At 55.3% G+C, this 23,234-nt stretch overlaps 2 protein-coding genes and 3 long non-coding RNA genes across 11 annotated transcripts in view; 3 read left to right on the top strand and 2 right to left on the bottom strand.

The window, feature by feature from the left end:
- Positions 1–401: 401 nt before the first annotated feature.
- LOC130527359 (uncharacterized) lies at positions 402–1,458 on the bottom strand. The gene is made up of 2 exons (XR_008951003.1): positions 1,268–1,458; positions 402–1,155 (listed from the first exon to the last, which is right to left on the bottom strand). It is a non-coding gene; the product is annotated as an uncharacterized LOC130527359 (long non-coding RNA).
- Positions 1,439–16,851, top strand: LOC130527278 (ubinuclein-2-like). Of its 2 annotated transcripts, none has more exons than XM_057035600.1 (18): positions 1,439–1,998; positions 3,193–3,309; positions 3,404–3,505; positions 3,594–3,704; positions 4,047–4,150; positions 4,845–5,424; positions 7,182–7,252; positions 8,776–8,905; positions 9,031–9,137; positions 9,371–9,481; positions 9,649–9,792; positions 10,677–10,727; positions 10,803–10,845; positions 12,045–13,439; positions 13,511–13,718; positions 14,574–14,642; positions 15,290–16,486; positions 16,653–16,851. In XM_057035600.1, the coding sequence occupies exons 1-17, from the start codon at positions 1,711–1,713 to the stop codon at positions 15,334–15,336; spliced, it is 3,678 nt and encodes a 1,225-aa protein (XP_056891580.1). In that variant the 5' UTR covers positions 1,439–1,710; the 3' UTR covers positions 15,337–16,486; positions 16,653–16,851. The 2 variants fall into 2 exon arrangements, with proteins under 2 accessions (XP_056891580.1, XP_056891581.1); XM_057035601.1 differs by having other exon boundaries at positions 16,626–16,851.
- LOC130527362 (uncharacterized) lies at positions 2,010–2,726 on the top strand. Its single transcript, XR_008951007.1, has 3 exons — positions 2,010–2,397; positions 2,451–2,630; positions 2,666–2,726. It is a non-coding gene; the product is annotated as an uncharacterized LOC130527362 (long non-coding RNA).
- Positions 16,852–17,454, top strand: LOC130527356 (uncharacterized). Of its 2 annotated transcripts, none has more exons than XR_008950996.1 (4): positions 16,852–16,930; positions 17,003–17,041; positions 17,151–17,195; positions 17,315–17,454. It is a non-coding gene; the product is annotated as an uncharacterized LOC130527356 (long non-coding RNA). The 2 variants fall into 2 exon arrangements; XR_008950997.1 differs by having other exon boundaries at positions 17,151–17,189; positions 17,250–17,333.
- LOC130527270 (myosin-10-like) overlaps positions 17,422–23,234 on the bottom strand; it is a 30,209-nt gene continuing 24,396 nt past the window's right edge. For 4 of the 5 annotated variants that reach the window (XM_057035560.1, XM_057035562.1, XM_057035561.1 and 1 more), the window contains 14 exons: positions 23,068–23,172; positions 22,837–22,989; positions 22,523–22,771; positions 22,228–22,440; positions 21,904–22,116; positions 21,664–21,825; positions 21,396–21,524; positions 21,216–21,304; positions 21,019–21,142; positions 20,864–20,953; positions 20,683–20,801; positions 20,505–20,613; positions 18,571–18,743; positions 17,422–18,483 (listed from right to left, as the gene is read on the bottom strand). In XM_057035560.1, coding sequence (XP_056891540.1) covers positions 18,339–18,483; positions 18,571–18,743; positions 20,505–20,613; positions 20,683–20,801; positions 20,864–20,953; positions 21,019–21,142; positions 21,216–21,304; positions 21,396–21,524; positions 21,664–21,825; positions 21,904–22,116; positions 22,228–22,440; positions 22,523–22,771; positions 22,837–22,989; positions 23,068–23,172 — 2,073 coding nt within the window. In that variant the 3' untranslated portion in view covers positions 17,422–18,338. Of the gene's footprint in view, positions 18,484–18,566; positions 18,744–20,504; positions 20,614–20,682; positions 20,802–20,863; positions 20,954–21,018; positions 21,143–21,215; positions 21,305–21,395; positions 21,525–21,663; positions 21,826–21,903; positions 22,117–22,227; positions 22,441–22,522; positions 22,772–22,836; positions 22,990–23,067; positions 23,173–23,234 lie in introns of those variants that run through there. The other variant, XM_057035564.1, reaches the window with a different exon arrangement.

Here is a 23,234-nt window from a genome sequence, read left to right as displayed (position 1 = left end):
TGAACAAGATCACGGGTACAAGCGGGCGAAGTGAGCTTCCTCCGTAGGGTGGCTGGGCTCTCCCCTAGAGAGGGGGAGAAGCTCGGAGTAGAGCCGCTGCTCCTCCGCGTTGAGAGGAGCCAGATGAGGTGGCTTGGGCATCTAGTCAGGATGCCCCCTGGGCCCCTCCCCGGTGAGGTGTTCAGGGTGTGTCCCTCCGGTAGGAGGCCCCCGGGAAGACCCAGGACACGTTGGAGAGACTATGTCTCTGGTCTGGGAACGCCTGGGGATCCCCCCGGATGAGCTGGAAGAGGTAGCTGGGGAGAGGGAAGTCTGGGCCCCTCTGCTGAAGCTGCTGCCCCCGCGGCCCGACCCCAGATGGGGGTTAGAGGATGGATGGATGTGTAAAATGGTAAAAGCGCTTCATTATAGCCTTTATTTGTCATTTTCTGAAACACTCAAAGCACTATATCACAGATCACCACTTTACCATAAGGGGAGACAACTGTTAAGTGACGTATATTATTAAAATAGGCTTCATCATTCAGTTAAAAAAGATACTGAGGCATATAACAGTAAAAACGACAACAATCACGTGGTGGCTACCAATGAGCTGTGTCCAAATTTTACCATCTATGTGAATAGACTTGTCCTGCTGTGGATTCCATATTTATTCCATAAATGAAGATAGAACAGCTGAAACCACAAGAGTTAAATATACTGATAAAACTCCAGAATCATTTAATTTATTAAGTCATAGAATTTCAGAAAAAAAACCAGAAAACAGTTCTTTGGACCACCGATCTGCAATTTCCAATGAAAGTCTTAGCTTTCTTTTGGAAATTTACAATTCTGTTTTGTTCTGCTACTGCTAGATTCACCTGTGATAATTTCCTTAAAATCTAATGTTAGAATGAGTAAAAAGTTAAAAAAATTTTTTTTAAAAAGCCCAAAATGAAGAGATAAATGAGGAGTTTTGGGTTTCTTTTTTCCTCAGTAAAATGACAATGCATTTATTGTGTATATATTTATGTTACACTTGCATAAGTGGTCAGTGGTGCCTTTTCTGAGTATTTAAACCAAACCTTGGGCTTGTTTGGAACCAGACGGTGCTTAAGTGTCTGTCCTGTGTGTATGTACAAAGACACAAATCAAATTGCACAGGTCAGCATTTCCCTGCGTAGACAGAAAAATAAGTCCTTAGTTATTAATTGTTCAGGAAGGTATGACATTGATAGTCCAGAGAAGCCGTGGCCTCCTTAATATTGGTGGTGTGTTTCACACATACTTTACAAAGGTCATAATAGTGTTGGTAGTGACGTCACTAGCGGCTGTAGTGACGGGGGCGGGCTTTAGGCTGGAGGCGCGCGTTGATTGGACGCTCTGACACCCTCTGCTATCACCGTCTTCCGGTTTGCGGGTACGCGCATGCGCAGTGACCCCTCTCCTCTGATATTTTATTTACTCCCGAAACCCAAGATGGCTCCTGTGAACGTCTCGGTCCCCTAGCACACCGAGGATGTGAGTGACTGCCGAAAAAAGCTACTTTTCTCCGACCGTCGCTTCCCCGGGAATCGCATTTGTATGTTACGGAGGAGGCCTCAACCTCCGCCGAGGCACTGAGCAGCCGTCGGGGGTCCGCGGAACCTTCTCCAGCACAGAAATTTGAAGTAGTTTCGCCAAGTGGATCGTGGTCGCTGCGTGTCCGGAGCGAGGCAGCAGCTCATCCAAATGGCCGAACTGAGAAAAGTGCAGTTTGTCACCCTGTCGGCCTTCGCGGCGGGAGCGGCCGCGGCCGCGGAGCCGAAGAAACGTCGACTGGAGGATGAGACCGACTTCAACTTGGGCAGAGCCGGAGAGGTGGAGACCGCCAGCGGGGCAGGAGGTGGTGCCGGCGGGGATCGTTCCAGGGCTAAAGCCCAGAAAAGGGCGACGGTGAGGCTCAACCTGACCCTGTCCGAACCCAGCGATGTATCTTCCGTCGAGTTCAACTACGGCGAACTCCTCCAGAACCTTCAGGTAGGACCTCTGGACTTGCATCGAGCTTTTAGGTGACCGTGCGTCTGGAGTTGAAATGCTTTGGGAGCATTTGTGGCATTGCTAAGTAGCGGGTGGGAGAATGCCCCCTATCCTCCCGAGGACTCGCCTGCTCGGGTCCATTTCACGTCCACGGGACAAAGGCAGCAGCGTTTGTCCGGGCAGCGCCGGGGAACTTAAGAAGTGGCTCCCTGGAACAGCGAGGGACCTCGTGTCCTTCAGCGGCGCTCGGCCAGCAACAGCCCGGCCACCGAACCGAGAGCTGCGGGGGTGCCCCGCGTGGCCCTCCGGCTGTGGGGACAGATGAAGGTCCGGGGACAGATGAAGGTCCGGGGACAGATGAAGCTCCAGGACCGGATGAAGCTCCGGGGACAGATGAAGGTCCAGGGACAGATGAAGCTCCGGGGACAGATGAAGTCCAGGGACAGATGAAGGTCCAGGGACAGATGAAGGTCCGGGGACAGATGAAGCTCCGGGGACAGATGAAGCTCCGGGGACAGATGAAGGTCCAGGACCAGATGAAGGTCCGGGGACAGCTGAAGGTCCGGGGACAGATGAAGCTCCGGGACCAGATGAAGCTCCGGGGACAGATGAAGCTCCAGGACCGGATGAAGGTCCAGGACAGATGAAGGTCCAGGACCGGATGAAGGTCCAGGGACAGATGAAGCTCCGGGACCAGATGAAGCTCCGGGACCGGATGACGGTCCAGGACTGGATGAAACTCCAAGACCGGATGATGGTCCGGGACCTGATGAAGTTCCAAGACCGGATGAAGCTCCGGGACCGGATGAAGCTCCGGGACCAGGTGAAGGTCCGGGACCTGATGAAGTTCCAAGACCGGATGAAGCTCCGGACCGGATGAAGCTCCGGGACCAGGTGAAGGTCCGGGACCGGACGAAGGTCCGGGACCGGACGAAGGTCCGGGACCAGGTGAAGGTCCGGGACCGGGTGACGGTCCGGGACCAGGTGAAGCTCCGGGACCAGATGAAGGTCCAGGACCAGCAGGAACAGCTGGGATCGTTGCAACTGCGCTTATTTTTCATTTCTGAAGCACCTCTGTGACGTGTTGGACTCACTCCTCGGTCTAACTGGGAAGTGATGAACTATTGTTGGACCCAGACAGATGAGTCCTTAAACTGCTCCAGTCCATAATTCTTAATAAATTGTTTGCTGCAGGAGAAAAATAAACCCCCTCTTGTGACATCGAGCCGCAGTCCAGACGACCCTTTCAATGACGACGAGAGAGAGCGGCTCCAGGTGGAGGCCTTGGCTAAAAAGTTTGAAGATAAATATGTAAGTTATTTTATCTGCCTTTCACCATCATTTGGTGCAGTAAACGTAAATGATATATTTTAACTCCGTACCTAACAAAAGAAATGTTTTTCAGGGCAACACGGGGAAAAAGAAGAGGAAGGACAGGATGCAAGATTTGATTGATATTGGCTTCGGCTACGACGAGACTGATCCTTTTATTGACAATTCCGAGGCTGTGAGTATTCCTGCGTTATTCCTGCGTTATTCCTGCCTTATTAACAGCACCGTATGGAAGCTCTAACGAACCGCCTCCTCTCTGTCAGTACGATGAGCTGGTGCCTGCGTCTTTGACCACCAAGCTGGGGGGATTTTACATCAACACAGGAACGCTGCAGTTTAGAGCAGCCTCGGACTCGGAGGGGGAGGCTAACACGGTAAGGCTGACTAACCCTAACCCACAACAGTTTAAATGATGTTGGACTCAAGGCTCCTACCAAGGAAGCCATTTATTCACCTCAAACACCCACGAAATACTTCAAAACGACCCCATTTAGAGTGAAATATATAATAAGTGCTACAAGTTAGCATACACAAAGGTGGCACCCAAATGCCTTAAACACCTAGTAGACAATGTTCCTCTGGCCTTAATAGAGTCATCTTCTGGTCTGAAAAGCTGTGTTTTACTCACACACACTCACACACACACTCACACGGAGGCATGTTTTAGCCTTCATTCACTTTTTGAACGAAGCTATGTCCATTTGTTCTTGCTTCAGAAAACCAGTGACAACCAGGAACAAGTGATTAAGAAAAGGAAAAAGAAGGAACTGAGCAATAGTGAACAGAAGACTCCCAAGAAGAACAGAGGACCTAAACAAGGGTGAGCGCTGTAGTTTGATTTCATTGTTCTGGTTAATGACGTCAGACTTTTTTGTTGAAGGGTTTGTAAATGCATTTTATCCTGAAACCAAAATACTAATATATAAGAATATTTATTAGGAAATATCGCTGTCAAATGGTTGGTGTTTCTCTCATGAGGGAAAATTGGACGTGTTAAAGCCCACTGAGGTAGCTTCTGCTAATAATGCTAATAATGCTAATAACCCTCCTCATCCTACTTCTTTTGTGCACATCCTCTCACAGGTCTGTCACAAGGCACAGATACTGACTGTGACGTGCTGTGACAAGCCAGCCTTTTTCTAGAAACCCTCCCATTGTCTGTGCCCAGATAGGCCGAATACTAATGTCCCTCTTCTGAAAACAACTTCCAAAAATAGCAGCTATTGCATGTATGTGTCAGATTCATCAGAGCACGCTGAAGGTTCATCCCCTCAGCTCTTGCTAGTCTGCATGCTTCTCAGTACACATTGTTAGCTCAGTTTCAGGATTAATGTTTGTTGAAATGACTTTTGCTAGTGTGCTAACTAGCATCTCAGATGCTAATGTGGGTGCGCTTGACTCTCATGTTCATCAACACACGTTAACGGCAGTTAACTGTTACACTACTAGATAACGTTACCAGTATGGAAGCAGCACATGAGGGCTTCACTAAATGCATCATTTCCCGCCCACAGAGTGACGGCTTTTGGCTCCTTACGTCCAGAGAAGAAGAAGAGAAAGAAGTTGATGAAAGACTCGTTGTATCTGGCAGCCATGCTGAGACGTTTCACCCGGGAGAAGGAGGAGATGAAGAAACGGAACCAAAATATGAATCTGCTTGGCCAGAACAGACCAGAAGCTCACAAAATATACTCTGGCAACACAGCAAACCACCTGTTGCCCTCCAGTTTGACAAATCCTCAAGGCAACGCCCTCAGCAATGAGCTCTCCCTGGCAGAACTGACCTCCGACCCTGCCGTCATGTCACTGCTGGGCTCGGCCAATGAAAAAGAGCTACAGGATCTCCTCGGTGACCTGGACTTCAGCTTACTGGACTCTGAGCAGCAACATGCAGTGGCGGCAGCCAGAGAGAATGGAATTCTGGGAGTTGGCGCTCCAGCTCCTAAAGCACCAACGGGAGGAGGAGGAGGCGGAGGAGGAGGAGGAGGTGTTCAAGGGCGAGGCCTAGGCTCCTCTAGTGGACTGTTCTCTCCACCCCCACTGCCTGTGGGACTGCCTGGTCCTCTTATTAAACGCATCGAGGACCTGAGGGCGGTGAGTCTGAACCTGGTCTGAACCTGGTCTGAAGGATCAGTTCAGGGACGTGGTTGATTCGGATGAAAGTCTGTTGAAAGTCACAAAATATGTAGTAGAAAGGCTGTAGGTTTACAGGAGACAAAGTATTAGAAATGATTCTCCTGAGCCCACGATAACCGCACAATTGCAGTCAATACGTTAGTCCGACTAATGTCGCAGTCCCCCCCCTCTGGCATGTATAGACCTTGACTGGAATTGGGTTAAGACATCTGAAAATGCTCCACAACCCTCGGAGGACCCTTGTATGACCCTAACCCTCGTATGACCCTAACCCCCGTAGGACCCTCGTAGGACCCTAACCCTCGTATGACCCTCGTAGGACCCTAACCCTCGTATGACCCTAACCCCCGTAGGACCCTAACCTCGTATGACCCTCGTAGGACCCTACCCTCGTAGGACCCTACCCTCGTATGACCCTAACCCTCGTATGACCCTAACCCCCGTAGGACCCTCGTATGACCCTCGTAGGACCCTAACCCTCGTATGACCCTCGTAGGACCCTAACCCTCGTATGACCCTCGTAGGACCCTAACCCCCGTAGGACCCTCGTATGACCCTTGTAGGACCCTAACCCTCGTATGACCTTGTAGGACCCTAACCCTCGTATGACCCTCGTAGGACCCTAACCCTCGTAGGACCCTTGTAGGACCCTAACCCTCGTATGACCCTCGTAGGACCCTTGTAGGACCCTAACCCTCGTAGGACCCTAACCCTCGTAGGACCCTAACCCTCGTAGGACCCTCGTATGACCCTTGTAGGACCCTAACCCTCGTAGGACCCTCGTAGGACCCTCGTATGACCCTAACCCTCGTAGGACCCTCGTATGACCCTAACCTCGTATGACCCTCGTATGACCCTAACCCTCGTAGGACCCTAACCCTCGTAGGACCCTACCCTCGTATGACCCTAACCCTCGTAGGACCCTAACCCTCGTAGACCCTCGTAGGACCCTAACCCCCGTAGGACCCTCGTATGACCCTAACCCTCGTAGGACCCTTGTAGGACCCTAACCCTCGTATGACCCTCGTAGGACCCTAACCCTCGTAGACCCTCGTAGGACCCTACCCTCGTATGACCCTCGTAGACCCTAACCCTCGTAGGACCCTAACCCTCGTAGGACCCTCGTATGACCCTAACCCTCGTAGGACCCTCGTAGGACCCTAACCCAACACCAGCAACACCCTAAAGCCAGTTGCAGGAGTAAAGCGACTTATCCTTGTGTCTGTGTATCCTTGTGGGCACTATAAGTACTGCATCCTCTATGTAGGAGGTGAATCGGTGGGATTATCCATCGCATGACTCAAGGTGGTTATTATTTGGAGAGGGGGCCGTGTTGCCCCACTATGTCATGTTGCCACCTCATTCTGAGGGGGGGGGCATGTTTCCCTGCCATGCAGCACTGAAGGAACGTGGCTCCATTCAGCTGTGAACGTATTGAGTGACCAGATGCAAAAGAGAGCTGGCAGAGGCAAATCCAGGTTAACTAATGGGGGAATCTTTATTTCTTTGTCATGAGCACGTGGAATTAAACTCCCAGGCCGCTCATTAGTCCTGTGATTAAACTAGGCCGTTAGAATGAGCGTGGCTGCTGCAGAGGCACAGGTCAGGTGGTGATGCGTTCAGGTGACGGGGTTTACCTGATTCATATGATGCCTTCAGGGCCTCAGCTGAGGCCCTCGTCAGTGTAATGTTGCCCACTCTGCTTCCTTCTTCAGGCCTCGCGACAGTTTGATCAAGAAGGCAGGAAGAAGTTCTTCACCTTAGACATGAATAACATCCTCCTGGAGTGAGTTGGACAGCTTTCCCTTCTCTAGATCCCAGATCAGCAGCTCATCTCCTAGCCCTGACCCTGACCCTCTGACCCTGACCCTCACCCTCTAGCCCTGACCCTAACCCTCACCCTGACCCTAACCCTCACCCTCTAGCCCTGACCCTAACCCTCACCCTGACCCTCACCCTCACCCTCTAACCCTGACCCTCACCCTCTAGCCCTGACCCTAACCCTCACCCTCACCCTGACCCTCACCCTCTAACCCTGACCCTCACCCTCTGACCCTAACCCTCACCCTCTAACCCTGACCCTAACCCTCTGACCCTCACCCTAACCCTCTAACCCTGACCCTCACCCTCTAACCCTAACCCTCACCCTCTAACCCTGACCCTAACCCTCTGACCCTGACCCTGACCCTCACCCTGACCCTCTAACCCTGACCCTAACCCTCTGACCCTGACCCTCACCCTAACCCTCTAACCCTGACCCTAACCCTCTGACCCTGACCCTCACCCTAACCCTCTAACCCTGACCCTCACCCTCTAACCCTGACCCTAACCCTCTGACCCTGACCCTCACCCTAACCCTCTAACCCTGACCCTCACCCTCTAACCCTGACCCTAACCCTCACCCTCTGACCCTAACCCTAACCCTCTAACCCTGACCCTCACCCTCTAACCCTGACCCTGACCCTCTGACCCTGACCCTGACCCTAACCCTCTAACCCTGACCCTGACCCTAACCCTCTGACCCTGACCCTGACCCTCACCCTGACCCTCTAACCCTGACCCTAACCCTCTGACCCTGACCCTCACCCTAACCCTCTAACCCTGACCCTAACCCTCTAACCCTGACCCTCACCCTAACCCTCTAACCCTGACCCTCACCCTCTAACCCTGACCCTAACCCTCTGACCCTGACCCTCACCCTAACCTCTAACCCTGACCCTCACCTCTAACCCTGACCCTAACCCTCACCCTCTGACCCTAACCCTAACCCTCTAACCCTGACCCTCACCCTCTAACGCTGACCCTGACCCTCTAACCCTGACCCTGACCCTAACCCTCTAACCCTCTAACCCTGACCCTCACCCTCTAACGCTGACCCTGACCCTAACCCTCTGACCCTAACCCTCTACCCTCTAACCCTGACCCTCACCCTCTAACGCTGACCCTGACCCTACCCTCTGACCCTGACCCTCTGACCCTAACCCTAACCCTCTGACCCTGACCCTAACCCTCTGACCCTAACCCTCTAACCCTCACCCTGACCCTCACCCTGACCCTACCTCACCCTGACCCTCATGAAGCCTCTTCTGCTCTCTCCTCTCAGTATTGAGCTCCAGGTCCAGGAGCACCCTCACCCTGACCCTCACCCTGACCCTCACCCTAACCCTCACCCTCACCCTGACCCTCATGAAGCCTCTTCTGCTCTCTCCTCTCAGTATTGAGCTCCAGGTCCAGGAGCACCCTCACCCTGACCCTCACCCTCACCCTCACCCTGACCCTCATGAAGCCTCTTCTGCTCTCTCCTCTCAGTATTGAGCTCCAGGTCCAGGAGCACCCTCCTGACGTGCGCTCAGGCATCTACTCACACATGGAGGCATTTGTGCCGTGCAACAAAGAAGCTCTTCTGAAGCGTCTGAAGAAACTTAGTCTCAACATCCAGGTGGGTGGAGGTGGATTAGGTGGCAGGTGTCTCGTGTCTGCTCGTGTTCCTGGTGTAGACTCGGTTATAACCTGCAGAACTCGTGGCGTTCCTGCGGGAGATAACGTTTTCTCTGCCCACCTCAGGATGACCGGATGAGAAATCCGCTGTTGAAACTGAAGCTGGCGGTCTGCAGCGTGATGCCAGAGCAGATCGCCAAATACAACATGGAGTGCATGGCCAAAGTGGCAAAGTAAGTCATCTGTTCTCAGACATCTAGTTTGACCAGGTCAGCTGGTTTATTCAGCTTACTAATCAGTGAAATGATATTTAACCCTAACCCTAACCCCCCCTGGCCCAGTGGAGCCGGGGCTCCGACCTGAGCTGGAGAACTGCTGGGACGGAGGCAGAGGCTCCTCCCACCTTCTACCTGCATTCCATTAAAGATCATTTGTGTTTTTTCATGGTTCTTTTCTGGTTCCAAAGGCAGCAGTCAGAGGAGGGCGACAAAAACGGCTCAGAGGACGAAGACGAGGACAAACCTGGGAAACGGGTGATGGGCCCCAGGAAGAAGTTTGTCTGGGATGACAAGCTCAGGTGGGGAGCCTGGCAGGGCCTCCTCTGAAACTGCTTTTAGCTGCTGTGATTGAAACACACTTTGTGCTCACACACACACACACTCACTCCCTCACTCACACTCACACTCTCTCACACACACACACACACACACTCCCTGTGTGGTGGTTAACCTACTCTGCGTGCAGGAACCTGCTCTGTAACCTGGTGCGAGTGAAGCTCAGCTGCTATGAGATGGAGAAGCAGTGCTCTCTGTCTGTGGAGGACTACCTCAAGGCCTTCCTGGAGACTGAGGTCAAACCACTGTGGCCCAAAGGCTGGATGCAGGCCAGGTGGGTTGGGTGGGTTAGGGTTAGTTAGCTACACCGGGGTTAGGGTTAGTTAACTACACTGGGGTTAGTTAGCTACACCGGGGTTAGGGTTAGTTAACTACACTGGGGTTAGTTAGCTACACCAAGGTTAGGGTTAGTTAGCTACACCAAGGTTAGGGTTAGTTAACTACACCGGGGTTAGGTTAGTTAACTACACGGGGTTAGGGTTAGTTAACTACACTGGGGTTAGTTAGCTACACACCGGGGTTAGGGTTAGTTAGCTACACCAAGGTTAGGGTTAGTTAGCTACACCAAGGTTAGGGTTAGTTAACTACACCGGGGTTAGGGTTAGTTAACTACACTGGGGTTAGTTAGCTACACCAAGGTTAGGGTTAGTTAGCTACACCAAGGTTAGGGTTAGTTAACTACACCGGGGTTAGGGTTAGTTAACTACACTGGGGTTAGTTAGCTACACCGGGGTTAGGGTTAGTTAGCTACACCAAGGTTAGGGTTAGTTAGCTACACCAAGGTTAGGGTTAGTTAACTACACCGGGGTTAGGTTAGTTAGCTACACCGGGGTTAGGGTTAGTTAGCTACACCGGGGTTAGGGTTAGTTAACTACACTGGGGTTAGTTAGCTACACCGGGGTTAGGGTTAGTTAGCTACACACCGGGGTTAGGGTTAGTTAGCTACACCAAGGTTAGGGTTAGTTAACTACACTGGGGTTAGTTAGCTACACCGGGGTTAGGGTTAGTTAGCTACACCGGGGTTAGGGTTAGTTAACTACACCGGGGTTAGGGTTAGTTAGCTACACCAGGGTTAGGGTTAGTTAACTACACTGGGTTAGGGTTAGTTATGGTTATGGTTAGTTGATTAAATGAAAGTCTTGTCTCTCCTTTGCTCAGGATTTTGCTGAAGGAGAGTCTCTCCGTCCACAGTCACCTCACTGGAAACCTGTAAGTTTTTCCTTCACATCCCTGAAGTTCTGATGCTTCCTCAGTCGGCCATCATTCCTCTCATCTGTGCTGCAGAGTGAAGAAGAGAGTGATCGCTGGGCCCAAGACCAAGGCCAAGGTGAGGGCTGGGTTAGGGTTAGGGTGGTGATGGGTTAGGGTGGTGATGGGTTAGGGTTGGGGTGGTGATGGGTTAGGGTTGGGGTGGTGACGGGTTAGGGTGGTGATGGGTTGGGGTGGTGACGGGTTAGGGTTAGGGTGTGATGGGTTAGGGTGGTGATGGGTTAGGGTTAGGGTGTGATGGGTTAGGGTTGGGGTGGTGTTGGGGTTAGTGTGGTGATGGGTTAGGGTGGTGATGGGTTAGGGTGGTGCTGGTTCGGGTTGGGGTGGTGATGGGTTAGGGTGGTGCTGGGTTCGGGTTGGGGTGGTGTTGGGGTTCGTGTGGTGCTGGTTCGGGTTGGGGTGGTGCTGGGTTCGGGTGTGCTGGGTTCGGGTTCGGGTGGTGCTGGGTTCGGGTTCGGGTGGTGTTGGGGTTCGTGTGGTGCTGGGTTCGGGTGGTGATGGGTTAGGGTTGGGGTGGTGATGGGTTCGGGTTCGGGTGGTGCTGGTTCGGGTTGGGGTGGTGCTGGGTTCGGGTTGGGGTGGTGTTGGGGTTCGTGTGGTGCTGGGTTCGGGTTGGGGTGGTGTTGGGGTTCGTGTGGTGCTGGGTTCGGGTTCGGGTGGTGCTGGTTCGGGTGGTGCTGGTTCGGGTTCGGGTGGTGCTGGGTTCGGGTGGTGCTGGGTTAGGGTGGTGTTGGGGTTCGTGTGGTGCTGGGTTCGGGTTCGGGTGGTGCTGGGTTAGGGTTGGGGTGGTGTTGGGGTTCGTGTGGTGCTGGGTTCGGGTGGTGCTGGTTCGGGTTCGGGTGGTGGTGGGGTTCGTGTGGTGCTGGGTTGGGGTGGTGCTGGGTTCGGGTTGGGGTGGTGTTGGGGTTCGTGTGGTGCTGGGTTCGGGTTCGGGTGGTGCTGGGTTCGGGTGGTGCTGGTTCGGGTTGGGGTGGTGTTGGGGTTCGTGTGGTGCTGGGTTCGGGTGGTGCTGGGTTCGGGTTCGGGTGGTGGTGGGGTTCGTGTGGTGCTGGGTTGGGGTGGTGCTGGGTTCGGGTTGGGGTGGTGATGGGTTAGGGTTGGGGTGGTGTTGGGGTTAGGGTTAGGGTGGTGATGTCACATGGCTAACCCTGCCTCGTGATGACTTGTGGTTTTACGCAGCTTCGAAGTTTTTCCGTTTTGTTTGAACCTGATGAAAACCAGAACACTGACCACATGGACGTTGTTGTTGTTGTTTAGGAGGGTCCTTGGACCCACAAAGCACCTCTCACCGTTGCCCACCCCCCTTCTCTGCCCACCTCTGCTCTGACCAGCCGACAGCTCTCTTCTCAATCTGAGCCAATTTGTTTGTCGGATTCTCTGGATGAGGATCTGATAGCCCCCTCTCTGGACTCCATTTCTTATGCTCTGGCCCCCCTCAGCAATACACCCAAGGGCCAGAACCTCACCGACAGCCCCCTATCCCCTCCACCGTTACAGATCCCCACCTCCTCTCCCCCCCCTGTTACTCCTCACTACCCCTCTGCCTCCTCTGTGCAGCAGATCTCCCTGTCGAATGTGGAGGCTGCTCAGCCAGGAGCAGCATCAGGAACGTCCCCCTGTGCTCCCACCTCCTCCTCTTCATCTCCTCTCACCAGCTCCACAGCTCACGTACAGGCAGCAGGTCTTTCCCTGGTCTCCAGGAGTGCAAATGGTCCGTATGGGCCTGTCAAAGCTTCTGGAACCGTGGGCCAAAGCCAGACTCAGAGACTTGTTACCATGGCATCAGCCAATCACAGGCCAAGTTCTGTGATAAGTTCTGGGGGTGGTACGCCTCAGCCCCACCCGTCCCCATCACCGCCGAAGCAGCGGCCTCTTCCCACTGCATCTCCTCTGGTCTCCCCCCATCAGAAGGGCTTTGGTAACCCAGTGGGGTTGCTGGGATGTGTGGGGCTCCATCAGGGACTGTCCAAGAGCGGCGCCAAAGGTAGCAGCACCACCCCTTCTTCCTCCCCCTCCTCACAGCCCCGCACTAGTTCAAGCACCCATCCCAGCCTGCATTCATTCTGCCCCCCCTCTCCGGTCACCTCTTCCCCCTCTCCTGCGACCCAAAGCACACACCTTCCCCAGAGTAAGTCTCACTCACACCACCACCACCAGCAGTCCAACTTCATCACGCCCATGCAGGCCACCCTCACCAAGTCCCCCCACAGCAAAAGTTCCTCTCCTATAATCAAGCTCACCCCACGCCCTCCTGCGCCCAACCCTCCGCCCTCCACCTCCCCGTCTTCCTCCTCCTCGCCCTCCGGCCAGCTGCTAGCTAACCAGCAGCACCAGTACTCCACCAAGTCGTTCCGCTCGCCCTACGGGGCCCCCACCAGTGCCCAGCTGAAGCCCCCAGCAGGCGGCTGCAGCTTTGCTGGGGCTCAGAAACCTCAGACGACGACAAGCGGCAACAGCAGCGCTGGCAACAACTCCGCCAACAGCAAGGGGGCGCTGTCGCCCATCTATACCCCCCCCCTGGCGTCCTCTGGACCCTCGGCTCCAGCCGGTCATGGGCAGAGACAGAGAGTGGGGGGTGGATCTAAAGCAGCAAATGAGTGGACGGCTTCAGGAACATTGACGACATCCTCCACAACGTCTCACCTGTCACAGGTGAGGCCCTAGAACCCCCCAGGAGGCGTCCTGGCCGGGTCCACATTTCTGATTCTTTTCTCTTTCTTCAGGTGTCCTCGGCAGGCTCGTCTCTTCTGGGCACCCCCCCAGCCCTCCCCCTGGGCTTTGGCATGTTGGGGAGCCTCGTGCCCGTCTCACTACCCTTCCAGTTTCCCCCTTTGCTCAATTTCAGCCCCCCCGGAGCCTCGGGGGCCGCTGGTATTGGATCAGCATCCAACTCCAACTCAGGATACGCGCTAGCACAGAACGACCTAATGGGTGAGTGGTGAGCAGCACCAGCAGGTGAACAGAACCTCAGAACCAGCGCCTCAGCCGTGAACGCCTCCTAAACACATGGAACATTAGTGCAGAACACGCTGAGGTCAGAGGTTGGAGGAGTCTTGGTGCCGGTCCAACAGTGGTCCCACACTGGTCCCACTGTTGGACCAGTGTGGGACCACGGTGGGACCACGGTGGTCCAACTGTGGTCCAACACTGGTCCCACTGTTGGACCACTGCGGGACCACGGTGGTCCCTCTGCTTTTGTCTGTCTCCCGTCACCTTTACCAAGCCGTCCCGGGTCCCTGGGTCCTGGTGGGCTGGGATGGTCTCTGGGTCCTGGCGGGCTGGAATGGTCCCTGGGTCCTGGTGGGCTGGGATGGTCTCTGGGTCCTGGCGGGCTGGGATGGTCCCTGGTCCTGGTGGGCTGGGATGGTCTCTGGGTCTTGGCGGGCTGGAATGGTCCCTGGGTCCTGGCGGGCTGGGATGGTCTCTGGGTCCTGGCGGGCTGGGATGGTCCCTGGGTCCTGGCGGCTGGGATGGTCCCTGGGTCCTGGTGGGCTGGGATGGTCCCTGGGTCCTGGTGGGCTGGGATGGTCCCTGGGTCCTGGCGGGCTGGGATGGTCCCTGGGTCCTGGTGGGCTGGATGGTCTCTGGGTCCTGGTGGGCTGGAATGGTCCCTGGGTCCTGGAATGGTCCCTGGGTCCTGGCGGGCTGGGATGGTCCCTGGGTCCTGGCGGCTGGGATGGTCCCTGGGTCCTGGTGGGCTGGGATGGTCCCTGGGTCCTGGTGGGCTGGGATGGTCCCTGGGTCCTGGTGGGCTGGGATGCTCATCTTTCCTCCTTCTTTCCTTAGATCTTTATAAGAGTCTCCAGTCAGGGTCTCAGGCTGCCCTACCTCCTCACCTGCAGCTTGCTTTTTCAGGTAATCTGCAGTCCTCCTCTTCCTCCTCCTCCTCCTCTCAGTCCAGCTGCATCATCCCTCCCTCCCTCCCTCCTTCCTTTCCTCCCTCCCTCCCTCCCTCCCCCCCGCTGGTTTGGCCTCTCGCTGTCGGCTAGTTAGTTTCCAGCCGTTAAGATCAATAAATAACCGGAATGATGGAAGAATCTGCTGTTCCCTGACCCCTGACCCTGACTCTAACCCCTGACCCTGTTACCTAACCCTAACCCTAACCCGTTACCTAACCCTGACTCTAACCCCTGACCCTGTTACCTAACCCTAACCCTGTTACCTAACCCTAACCCTGTTACCTAACCCTAACCCTGACCCTCTAACCCTAACCCTGACCCTGTTACCTAACCCTAACCCTGACCCTCTAACCCTAACCCTGACCCTGTTACCTAACCCTAACCCGTTACCTAACCCTGACTCTAACCCCTGACCCTCTAACCCTAACCCCTGTTACCTAACCCTGACCCCTAACCATGTTGTTGCTCCGACTCTGCTTCCCAGATCCTCGTTAACAGAAGAGGGAAGTTTAAACGTGTTTAAAAGTTTAAAGTGCTCATTTCATCTCAAGCTCGGTGGTTCCGGTCCGCCGGTGTAACTGGACCTCATCTGTGTCCCCTCAGAGTCCAACCAAAGTCAGGGTGGAGATGTGAAAAGAAAAACCAACTGACCAGAACCGGGAGGCCCGCTCCTCCGGCACGTGGACCTGAAGAGCCGGATCATCCGGAAACATCATTCATTCTTTTAACTGATTTTTTTATAATGAACTGGGTCGTAGAACCAGACCGGATGAATGATTAGAAAACCCTTTTTTGGCTTTTGTTGTTATAGTTTTGTCAACATGTTTACATAAGACTGACCTTGATCACTGTGGAGCGACGGGGCCCAACGGGTCCGGGGCCCGACCCGGAGGGACGGGGCCCGGGGGCCCGACCGGGAGCGACGGGTCGGGCCCTGGGGCCGGTCCGGGGCCCGGGGGCCCGACCCTGGGGCCAACCCGGAGCGACGGGGCCCGGGGGCCCGACCCGGAGCGATGATCCAGAGTAACTATCCAGACGATCCGGAGGAACGAGGCACCAACAGGATATTGTTACTATTTAAGCATATGTGGAATTATGGGATGTCTGTTCTTGCAGTACAAAAGGAAAAAAAAACAATGAATTTTATTTTTCTGTCCTTTGATGTGGGAACCGTTGGTCACCTGCTCCCACCAATGACTGTTAACTAGTAGCTGAATGAATATTGATAAATTATTTGTAATCTACACAGGGACGTGTGTGTGTGTGTGTGCGTGTGTGTGCGCGCACACGGTAGTTTCTTCATGTGTGGATGGTTCCTGGTCCCCGGTGGGGAGTGCCCCCCCCCCCCGTCATTGAGTTCTTGGTGCTTTTTAATCACACTGGACCTTTTCTGGGAAAAAAGACTTGAAGACTTTGGAGCCAGAGGGGGGACGAACGTCACAGTTGTAGCCTACTTGAATTTTTTTAAATTATTATTTTAAGGGGACGTTTTCTTTGACTCAATGGTTCAGACCCACTAATATAACGACGCCTTAGTTTCTATTAAAGATCTATGCAGGACTGTCAAGAGTTAACATTTCTAACTTTTGTCCTCGTGTGTTCAGAAAGCATTCATGGATTTAAGCTGTTTAACCCTGATAGTAGCGGGGGGGGGGGGGGGGGGGACAGGACGCCCCTCAGAGACACAGCTGGACTCCTAAATACCTCCGTCTCCCCAGCTGAGCGTCCCTCCCCACGTCCGACCAGCTGCACCGAGAACGCCGCCAAAGATTGTTGTCGCTCATTTGTGTTAGATGGGGTGTTTGCTGCCCCCCCCCAGCTCACGAGTGTTTGCTGCCCCCCCCCAGCTCACGAGTGTTTGCTGCCCCCCCCCCCAGCTCACGGGTGTTTGCCCCCCCCCCCAGCTCACGGTGTTTGCTGCCCCCCCCCAGCTCACGAGGGTTGCTCCTCCCCCCCAGCTCACGAGGGTCTGCTGCCCCCCCCCAGCTCACGAGGGTCTGCTGCCCCCCCCCACTGTCCTGGAGCAGTAGGTGACGTTAGACTTTGTGCTGTTTCTGGTCGGGGGGGTGGGGGTGGGGGGCTTAAAGTCATTCTGTGATTTATTGGTAACTTCATTTTTTTGTAGGTTATTTTTGTGTCATTATGATTAAAGTGGATTTCATGAATTCTCTTGTTCTGACAAAGTTTATTGATTATAATGAAATCACACTTAGATGACGGTCGCGACCAGAAGCTCTAACCAGGGTTCTCCAGGGTTAAGGTCAGGGTTAGGGAGGGTTAAGGTCAGGGTTAGGGGTTAGGGGTCTCCAGGGTTAGAGGTTAGAGGGTTAGGGAGGGTTAAGGTCAGGGTTAGGGGTTAGGGGTCTCCAGGGTTAGGGTTAGGGAGGGTTAAGGTCAGGGTTAGGGGGTTAGGGAGGGTTAAGGTCAGGGTTAGGGGGTTAGGGGTCTCCAGGGTTAGGGTTAGAGGGTTAAGGTCAGGGTTAGGGGGTTAGGGGTCTCCAGGGTTAGGGTTAGAGGGTTAGGGAGGGTTAAGGTCAGGGTTAGAGGGTTAGGGAGGGTTAAGGTCAGGGTTAGGGGGTTAGGGGTCTCCAGGGTTAGGGTTAGGGGGTTAGGGGTCTCCAGGGTTAGGTTAGAGGGTTAGGGGTCTCCAGGGTTAGGGGTCTCCAGGGTGCCGTGTTGGACCAGAGTCCTCCAACGTGAGGAGCCGGCCTGCCGACCTGCTTCAGATCATCATGTTCAGATTAACATGCTTTATTGTCTTAAAAACAAACAGATAATCACCGTCTAGAGACACAGGTGGACCAGAACTAATACGATGGAGGTTTCTGCGATTAGATGCCTGGTTGAGAGTTACTATAAAACAACAGGTTAACTTGGTGGTGGATGAGGAAGCTGCTCATGGAGCCACATTCAAGGTCACCATCAGTTCTGGAGTGTTGAGGTGGGAAAGAAGAAGATTGTTGGAGGTTTCCGTCACCACAGGAGGGTCATCGTGAGCAGCTGATACCAAATGTTCATCTTTTCTTTGTCCACTTATGTTCTCGTAGTGTCGAAGGCACTTTAAAGAAACATCATCTTTAACTCGGGGCAAAAACCAACCAGATTAGGAAGGAAGTCCGTACGGTTCTGCTCGGATCTACAGCTGATTATAAATGAAGGGAAAAGCTGCAAATGACCTGTGAAGGTGAGGAGCTCGGTTAGTCTGAAGGACGAAGCTGCATCAGTCACGCTAACGGCTAACGCAGCTAATGATGCCCCATCAAAACCCCATTTTGAGAGGAATGTTCTGGAAAAACCGCTCTGACTGAAGTCCAGTTACAGATCCATCGTCCTGTGAGTGGAGGACAGGACGACCCAGCTAAAGCACGTTCTTCCAGCACATTGGGAAGTCTCCACCTGGTGGTGCGGCAGCATGGAAGCAGCTGGAGGTGTGACTACGATGACCCGGGGTCAAAGGTGGAACCACAATCGTATTAGAGCAGCAAACCTGTCCAAGAATACAGGGTTGGTGGATTTGCCCTGTCAGAAGTGAAGCACAATGAGTCCTGCTCCGGATCATCTGAACCGTTTGGGAAGTTTGGAATGAAGTTTGGAATGAAATCGGAAAATTTGTTGAAGATCTTGTGCGCAGCGTCACCAGAGAGGCGGAAGTTCAGCCAACGTTGGCGGTCTGAGTGTCATTAAAGTCGCCCGTCTGGGCGTCTGCGTCTTCATCCGACACCTCCACGGACGCGCCGTCCAGGTTGAGGCTGCGGAGGCCGGAGCGCCCGGAGAAGCTGCTGACGGGAGCTCCACGCCTGTTCAGGAGAGGCCGTCTCATTATTCAGGTAATGTCAGGAAGGTTCTGCCCATTCTGGAACGCTGGGCCATGGAACAGGAATTACCTGAGGCGGCTCTTCAGAGCGCTGACCTCTCGGCTCAGAGCCTCGCTGGCCTCGCTGGTCTCGTCCAGCTCCCTCTGGAGCTTCCTGCGGGAGGCGCTGGCCCGGGTGGCCTCCTCCTCGGCCTCCTCCAGCTGCCGCTTCAGCTGCTTCATACGGGACTGAGCTTTCTCCACCTGAAAGGAGGTGGAGCAGGAGGCGGGTCAGGGCTGGTGTGGGTGGATCAGGGCTGGTGTGGGCGGGTCAGGGCTGGTGTGGGTCAGGGTCAGGGCTGGTGTGGGTCAGGGTCAGGGCTGGTGTGGGTGGGTCAGGGCTGGTGTGGGTTAGGGTCAGGGCTGGTGTGGGCGGGTCAGGGCTGGTGTGGGTCAGGGTCAGGGCTGGTGTGGGTCAGGGTCAGGGCTGGTGTGGGTGGGTCAGCTGGTGTGGGTTAGGGTCAGGGCTGGTGTGGGTGGATCAGCTGGTGTGGGTGGGTCAGCTGTGTGGGTGGGTCAGCTGGTGTGGGCGGGTCAGGGCTGGTGTGGGTGGGTCACACAGCTGGTGTGGGTTAGGGTCAGGGCTGGTGTGGGTGGATCAGGGCTGGTGTGGGTGGATCAGCTGGTGTGGGTTAGGGTCAGGGCTGGTGTGGGTGGGTCAGGGCTGGTGTGGGTGGATCAGCTGGTGTGGGCGGGTCAGCTGGTGTGGGTGGGTCAGGGCTGGTGTGGGTGGGTCAGGGCTGGTGTGGGTTAGGGTCAGGGCTGGTGTGGGTTAGGGTCAGGGCTGGTGTGGGTGGGTCAGCTGGTGTGGGCGGGTCAGGGCTGTGTGGGTGGGTCACACAGCTGGTGTGGGCGGGTCAGGGCTGGTGTGGGCGGGTCACACAGCTGGTGTGGGCGGGTCAGGGCTGGTGTGGGCGGGTCACACAGCTGGTGTGGGCGGGTCAGGGCTGGTGTGGGTCAGGGTCAGGGCTGGTGTGGGTGGGTCAGGGCTGGTGTGGGTTAGGGTCAGGGCTGGTGTGGGCGGGTCAGGGCTGGTGTGGGTCAGGGTCAGGGCTGGTGTGGGCAGGTCAGGGCTGGTGTGGGTGGGTCAGCTGGTGTGGGTTAGGGTCAGGGCTGGTGTGGGTGGATCAGCTGGTGTGGGTGGGTCAGCTGGTGTGGGCGGGTCAGGGCTGGTGTGGGCGGGTCACACAGCTGGTGTGGGCGGGTCAGGGCTGGTGTGGGCGGGTCACACAGCTGGTGTGGGCGGTCACACAGCTGGTGTGGGTTAGGGTCAGGGCTGGTGTGGGTGGGTCACACAGCTGGTGTGGGTGGATCACACAGCTGGTGTGGGCGGTCAGGGCTGTGTGGGCAGGTCAGGGCTGGTGTGGGGGGTCAGGGCTGGTGTGGCGGGTCAGGGCTGTGTGGGCAGGTCAGGCTGGTGTGGGCGGGTCAGGGCTGGTGTGGGCGGGTCAGCTGGTGTGGGTTAGGGTCAGGGCTGGTGTGGGTGGGTCAGGCTGGTGTGGGTGGGTCAGGGCTGGTGTGGGTTAGGGTCAGGGCTGGTGTGGGTGGGTCAGGGCTGGTGTGGGTGGGTCACACAGCTGGTGTGGGTGGTCAGGGCTGGTGTGGGTGGGTCACACAGCTGGTGTGGGTGGGTCAGCTGGTGTGGGTGGGTCAGGGCTGGTGTGGGGGGTCAGCTGGTGTGGGCGGGTCGGGCTGGTGTGGGTGGGTCAGGGCTGGTGTGGGTTAGGGTCAGGCTGGTGTGGGCGGGTCAGGCTGGTGTGGGCAGGTCAGGCTGGTGTGGGTGGGTCAGGGCTGGTGTGGGCGGGTCAGGGCTGGTGTGGGCGGGTCAGGGCTGGTGTGGGCGGTCAGGGCTGGTGTGGGCGGGTCAGGGCTGGTGTGGGCGGGTCAGGGCTGGTGTGGGCAGGTCAGGGCTGGTGTGGGCGGGTCAGGGCTGGTGTGGGTGTATGAGCAGAACATCTGCTTCACCTGCTCCTTGTACTGCTCCACATGGCGGCGCTCCTCCTCCGCCTGCATCATCACCTCCTTCAGCTTCTTCTCGGAGCGGCGGACGTTCTTGTTGGCTGCAGCTCGCTCTCTGTGGGTTCACACAAGAGCAACGTCAGCCCGACTTCCAGTGCTGACGCACAGATTTGGGAAAACCCACTTTGCTTCCTGCTCCAGCTGCTCCTCCAGCTGCTGGATCTTGGCCTCCAGGGCACTGATGGAGGTTTTGAACTTGGACTTGACTGCTCCTTCCAGTTCTGCCAGCTTGGCCTTTAAATCCTGCAGATGTATTGAGACGTGAGACCAGGAGGTCTCCTCGGCCTCACTGAGGAGAGCCTCACCTTGTTCTGGCGCTCCAGCTGCTGCCGGACGTTCTCGCACTTCTGGCCGGCGCTGCGTTCTGCCGCCAGGTCGCCGCTGAGACCGTCCACCTGCGAGAGAGCGACAGGGATGATGCCAACGTGCCTCAGCTGTCGGGCCAACAGGTGGCGCTCACCTGCAGGTTGAGCTTCCGGAGGCGATCGTTGAGCAGCTCCATGTTCCCTTGTTCTTCCTCCAGCTCCTCCTCCAGGTGAGCGATGCGAGCCTCCAGTCTCCTCTTCTCCTCCAGCAGGAACGACCTGCAGGCAGCGCCTTTATTCCACCTGACTCACACTCAACCTTCCAACCTGTCCAAACTGCTTCCACACTGACTTTCCAGAGGCGCTGTTGGAGACCTCCTCGGCCAGTTCGTCCTTCTCCTGCTCGGCGTGCCGACGGGCTCTCTCTGAAGCGGCGAGCTCCTACAGACAACAGGAACATCATCTGTTCTGGACCTCCATCAAAGACAGTCACACATTGATTGAGGAGCTCCTCCAATAAACTGGATTTAACCTCCTGCAGTTGCAGAATTTCTGTTTCCAGACTCTTCAGCTTCTTCTCATTTTCCTTGGATTGGGTGAAGATCTCGTCTCTGGAAGCTCTGGCCTCGTCCAACTCTTTCTGGTAGTCCTTCATCTGAGCCTGTCAACCCAGGGAAGAGTCAGTGGGCCGAGGTTCAACCTCGGACATTCAAACTACAGACTGTAACACTTTCATCTGTCCAACATCTAGAAAGATGCTCCTTCATCTGGGACGAGGAACAGAGGAACCAGCAGAGCACCTGGAGTTTGCGCAGCTGTTTTACAGCCTCGTCTCTGCCTTTGGTCACAGCTTCCATCTGGCCCTCCAGCTCGTTCAGATCCAGCTCCAGCTTCTTCTTGCCAGCAGCAGACAAAGCTCTCTGTTTCCTCTCATCCTCAAGCTCCGCCTCCATCTCTCGCACCTGCGTTCAGAAGACACCTGGTAGCTGTCGAGACGAGACGCTCTGACAGTGAGAACCTCGTCAGCTGGTTCCTGGTACCTGTTTAATGAGGGCGCGTTTCTTCTCTTCGCCCTGTTCCTCTCTGGCCTGCAGGTCTCGGTCAAACTGAGCCTTCATGGCCTGCATGTTGACCTCCAGACGCAGCTTGGCGTCTTCTGTGGCCTGCAGCTCATCCTCCAACTCCTCCAGCTGAGTTCTCATCTCTTCCACTTGTTGCTCAAGTGTTCGTTTGGACTTCTCCAGCTCGTGGACCTGCAGGAATGAGAGCAGATCAATCAAGCATTCAGCCAGCGTAGGTGGCAACCTTCTGACTGGTCAGGGAGCTTCAAACACCAGCAGGAGGCCTCTCATGGGGCAGCTTACGTTTTTCCCCACATCGTCCTTGGAGCTCATCAGATCCTCCATTTCAGTCCGGAGCTGTTTGTTGAACCGCTCCAGCTCCTCTTTAGCATCCAAGGCCTCCTCCAGAGCTCTGGTCATGGCCAGAGTTTTGGTCTCCTTCTCTCGGGCCTCAGCCTCTGCACGATCGCGCTCCTCAGCGTAACGAGCGGAGACGGTCTTCTCCTCAGCCAGCAGCTTAAAAAAGGGATCAAGGATGGTCCACCAGACTCCACGAAGCGTATTGGATCAGCCTGAACGTGTGCTTGTGTTACACTACCTGATCAAACTTCTTCTGTTTCTTTTCAAGATTGGAAACAATCTGCCTCTGGTGGTCCAGGTCCACCATCAGATCATCCAGTTCTTGCTGCAGCCGGTTCTTGGTCTTCTCCATCTTGTCCATGGCTGTGGTCTTCTCCTCTGTGCGCTGATGGGCCAGCTCTACATCTTTCTGGAGCTTTCTCTTGAGCTCCTCCAGGCCCTCCATGACCCCAACATCCTCCTCCAGCTTCTTCTTGCTCTCCAACAGCTGGAGCCATTGAGAACACGTCCTTTAGTGGTCAACAGAACGTTGGTGAAGGTGCTGGACTCTACCTGAGCCTGCAGCGTCTGCAGCTGCTTCTCCAGGTTCTGGCGAGCCTCCTCCTCCTCCTCCTGCTGCTCCACCAACGTGCTCTTTTCCACCTCCAGCTGGCGGATTTGGCTGCTCAGATTCAGCTTCTGACGCGTCTCCTCCTGCAGCAGCTCCTGAGCAGGACGCACACCTTAGTGAGCACAGTGACCTTTGACCTTTAACCCCAAACCCTGTGGCAGGCTCATCCGTACCTCCAGGTCCTGCAGTTTGCTGTTCAGCTTGTCGACTTCTTTGGTCAGTTTCACTCCCGACTTTTCTGACTCTTCCAGCAAACTGGACATGTGGTCCAGATCCACCTGAGGCAGGAGAGAGGGTTAGACAGGAACCTGGACTGTGTGATCCATCCCAACCCTGATCC

Source organism: Takifugu flavidus, chromosome 6 (assembly GCF_003711565.1).
Source record: "Takifugu flavidus isolate HTHZ2018 chromosome 6, ASM371156v2, whole genome shotgun sequence".
Lineage (NCBI taxonomy): Eukaryota > Metazoa > Chordata > Actinopteri > Tetraodontiformes > Tetraodontidae > Takifugu > Takifugu flavidus.
This window is presented reverse-complemented; position numbering and strand designations above follow the sequence as displayed.

What these genes read in the sequence shown, in the direction of transcription:
- LOC130527278 (XM_057035600.1), top strand. Translation starts at nt 1,711, where the DNA reads ATGGCCGAACTGAGAAAAGTGCAGTTTGTCACCCTGTCGGCCTTCGCG. An exon ending in ATGAATAACATCCTCCTGGA is followed by an intron (nt 7,253 to 8,775) that starts GTGAGTTGGACA and finishes CTCTCCTCTCAG; the next exon opens with TATTGAGCTCCAGGTCCAGG. An exon ending in TGCATGGCCAAAGTGGCAAA is followed by an intron (nt 9,138 to 9,370) that starts GTAAGTCATCTG and finishes CTGGTTCCAAAG; the next exon opens with GCAGCAGTCAGAGGAGGGCG.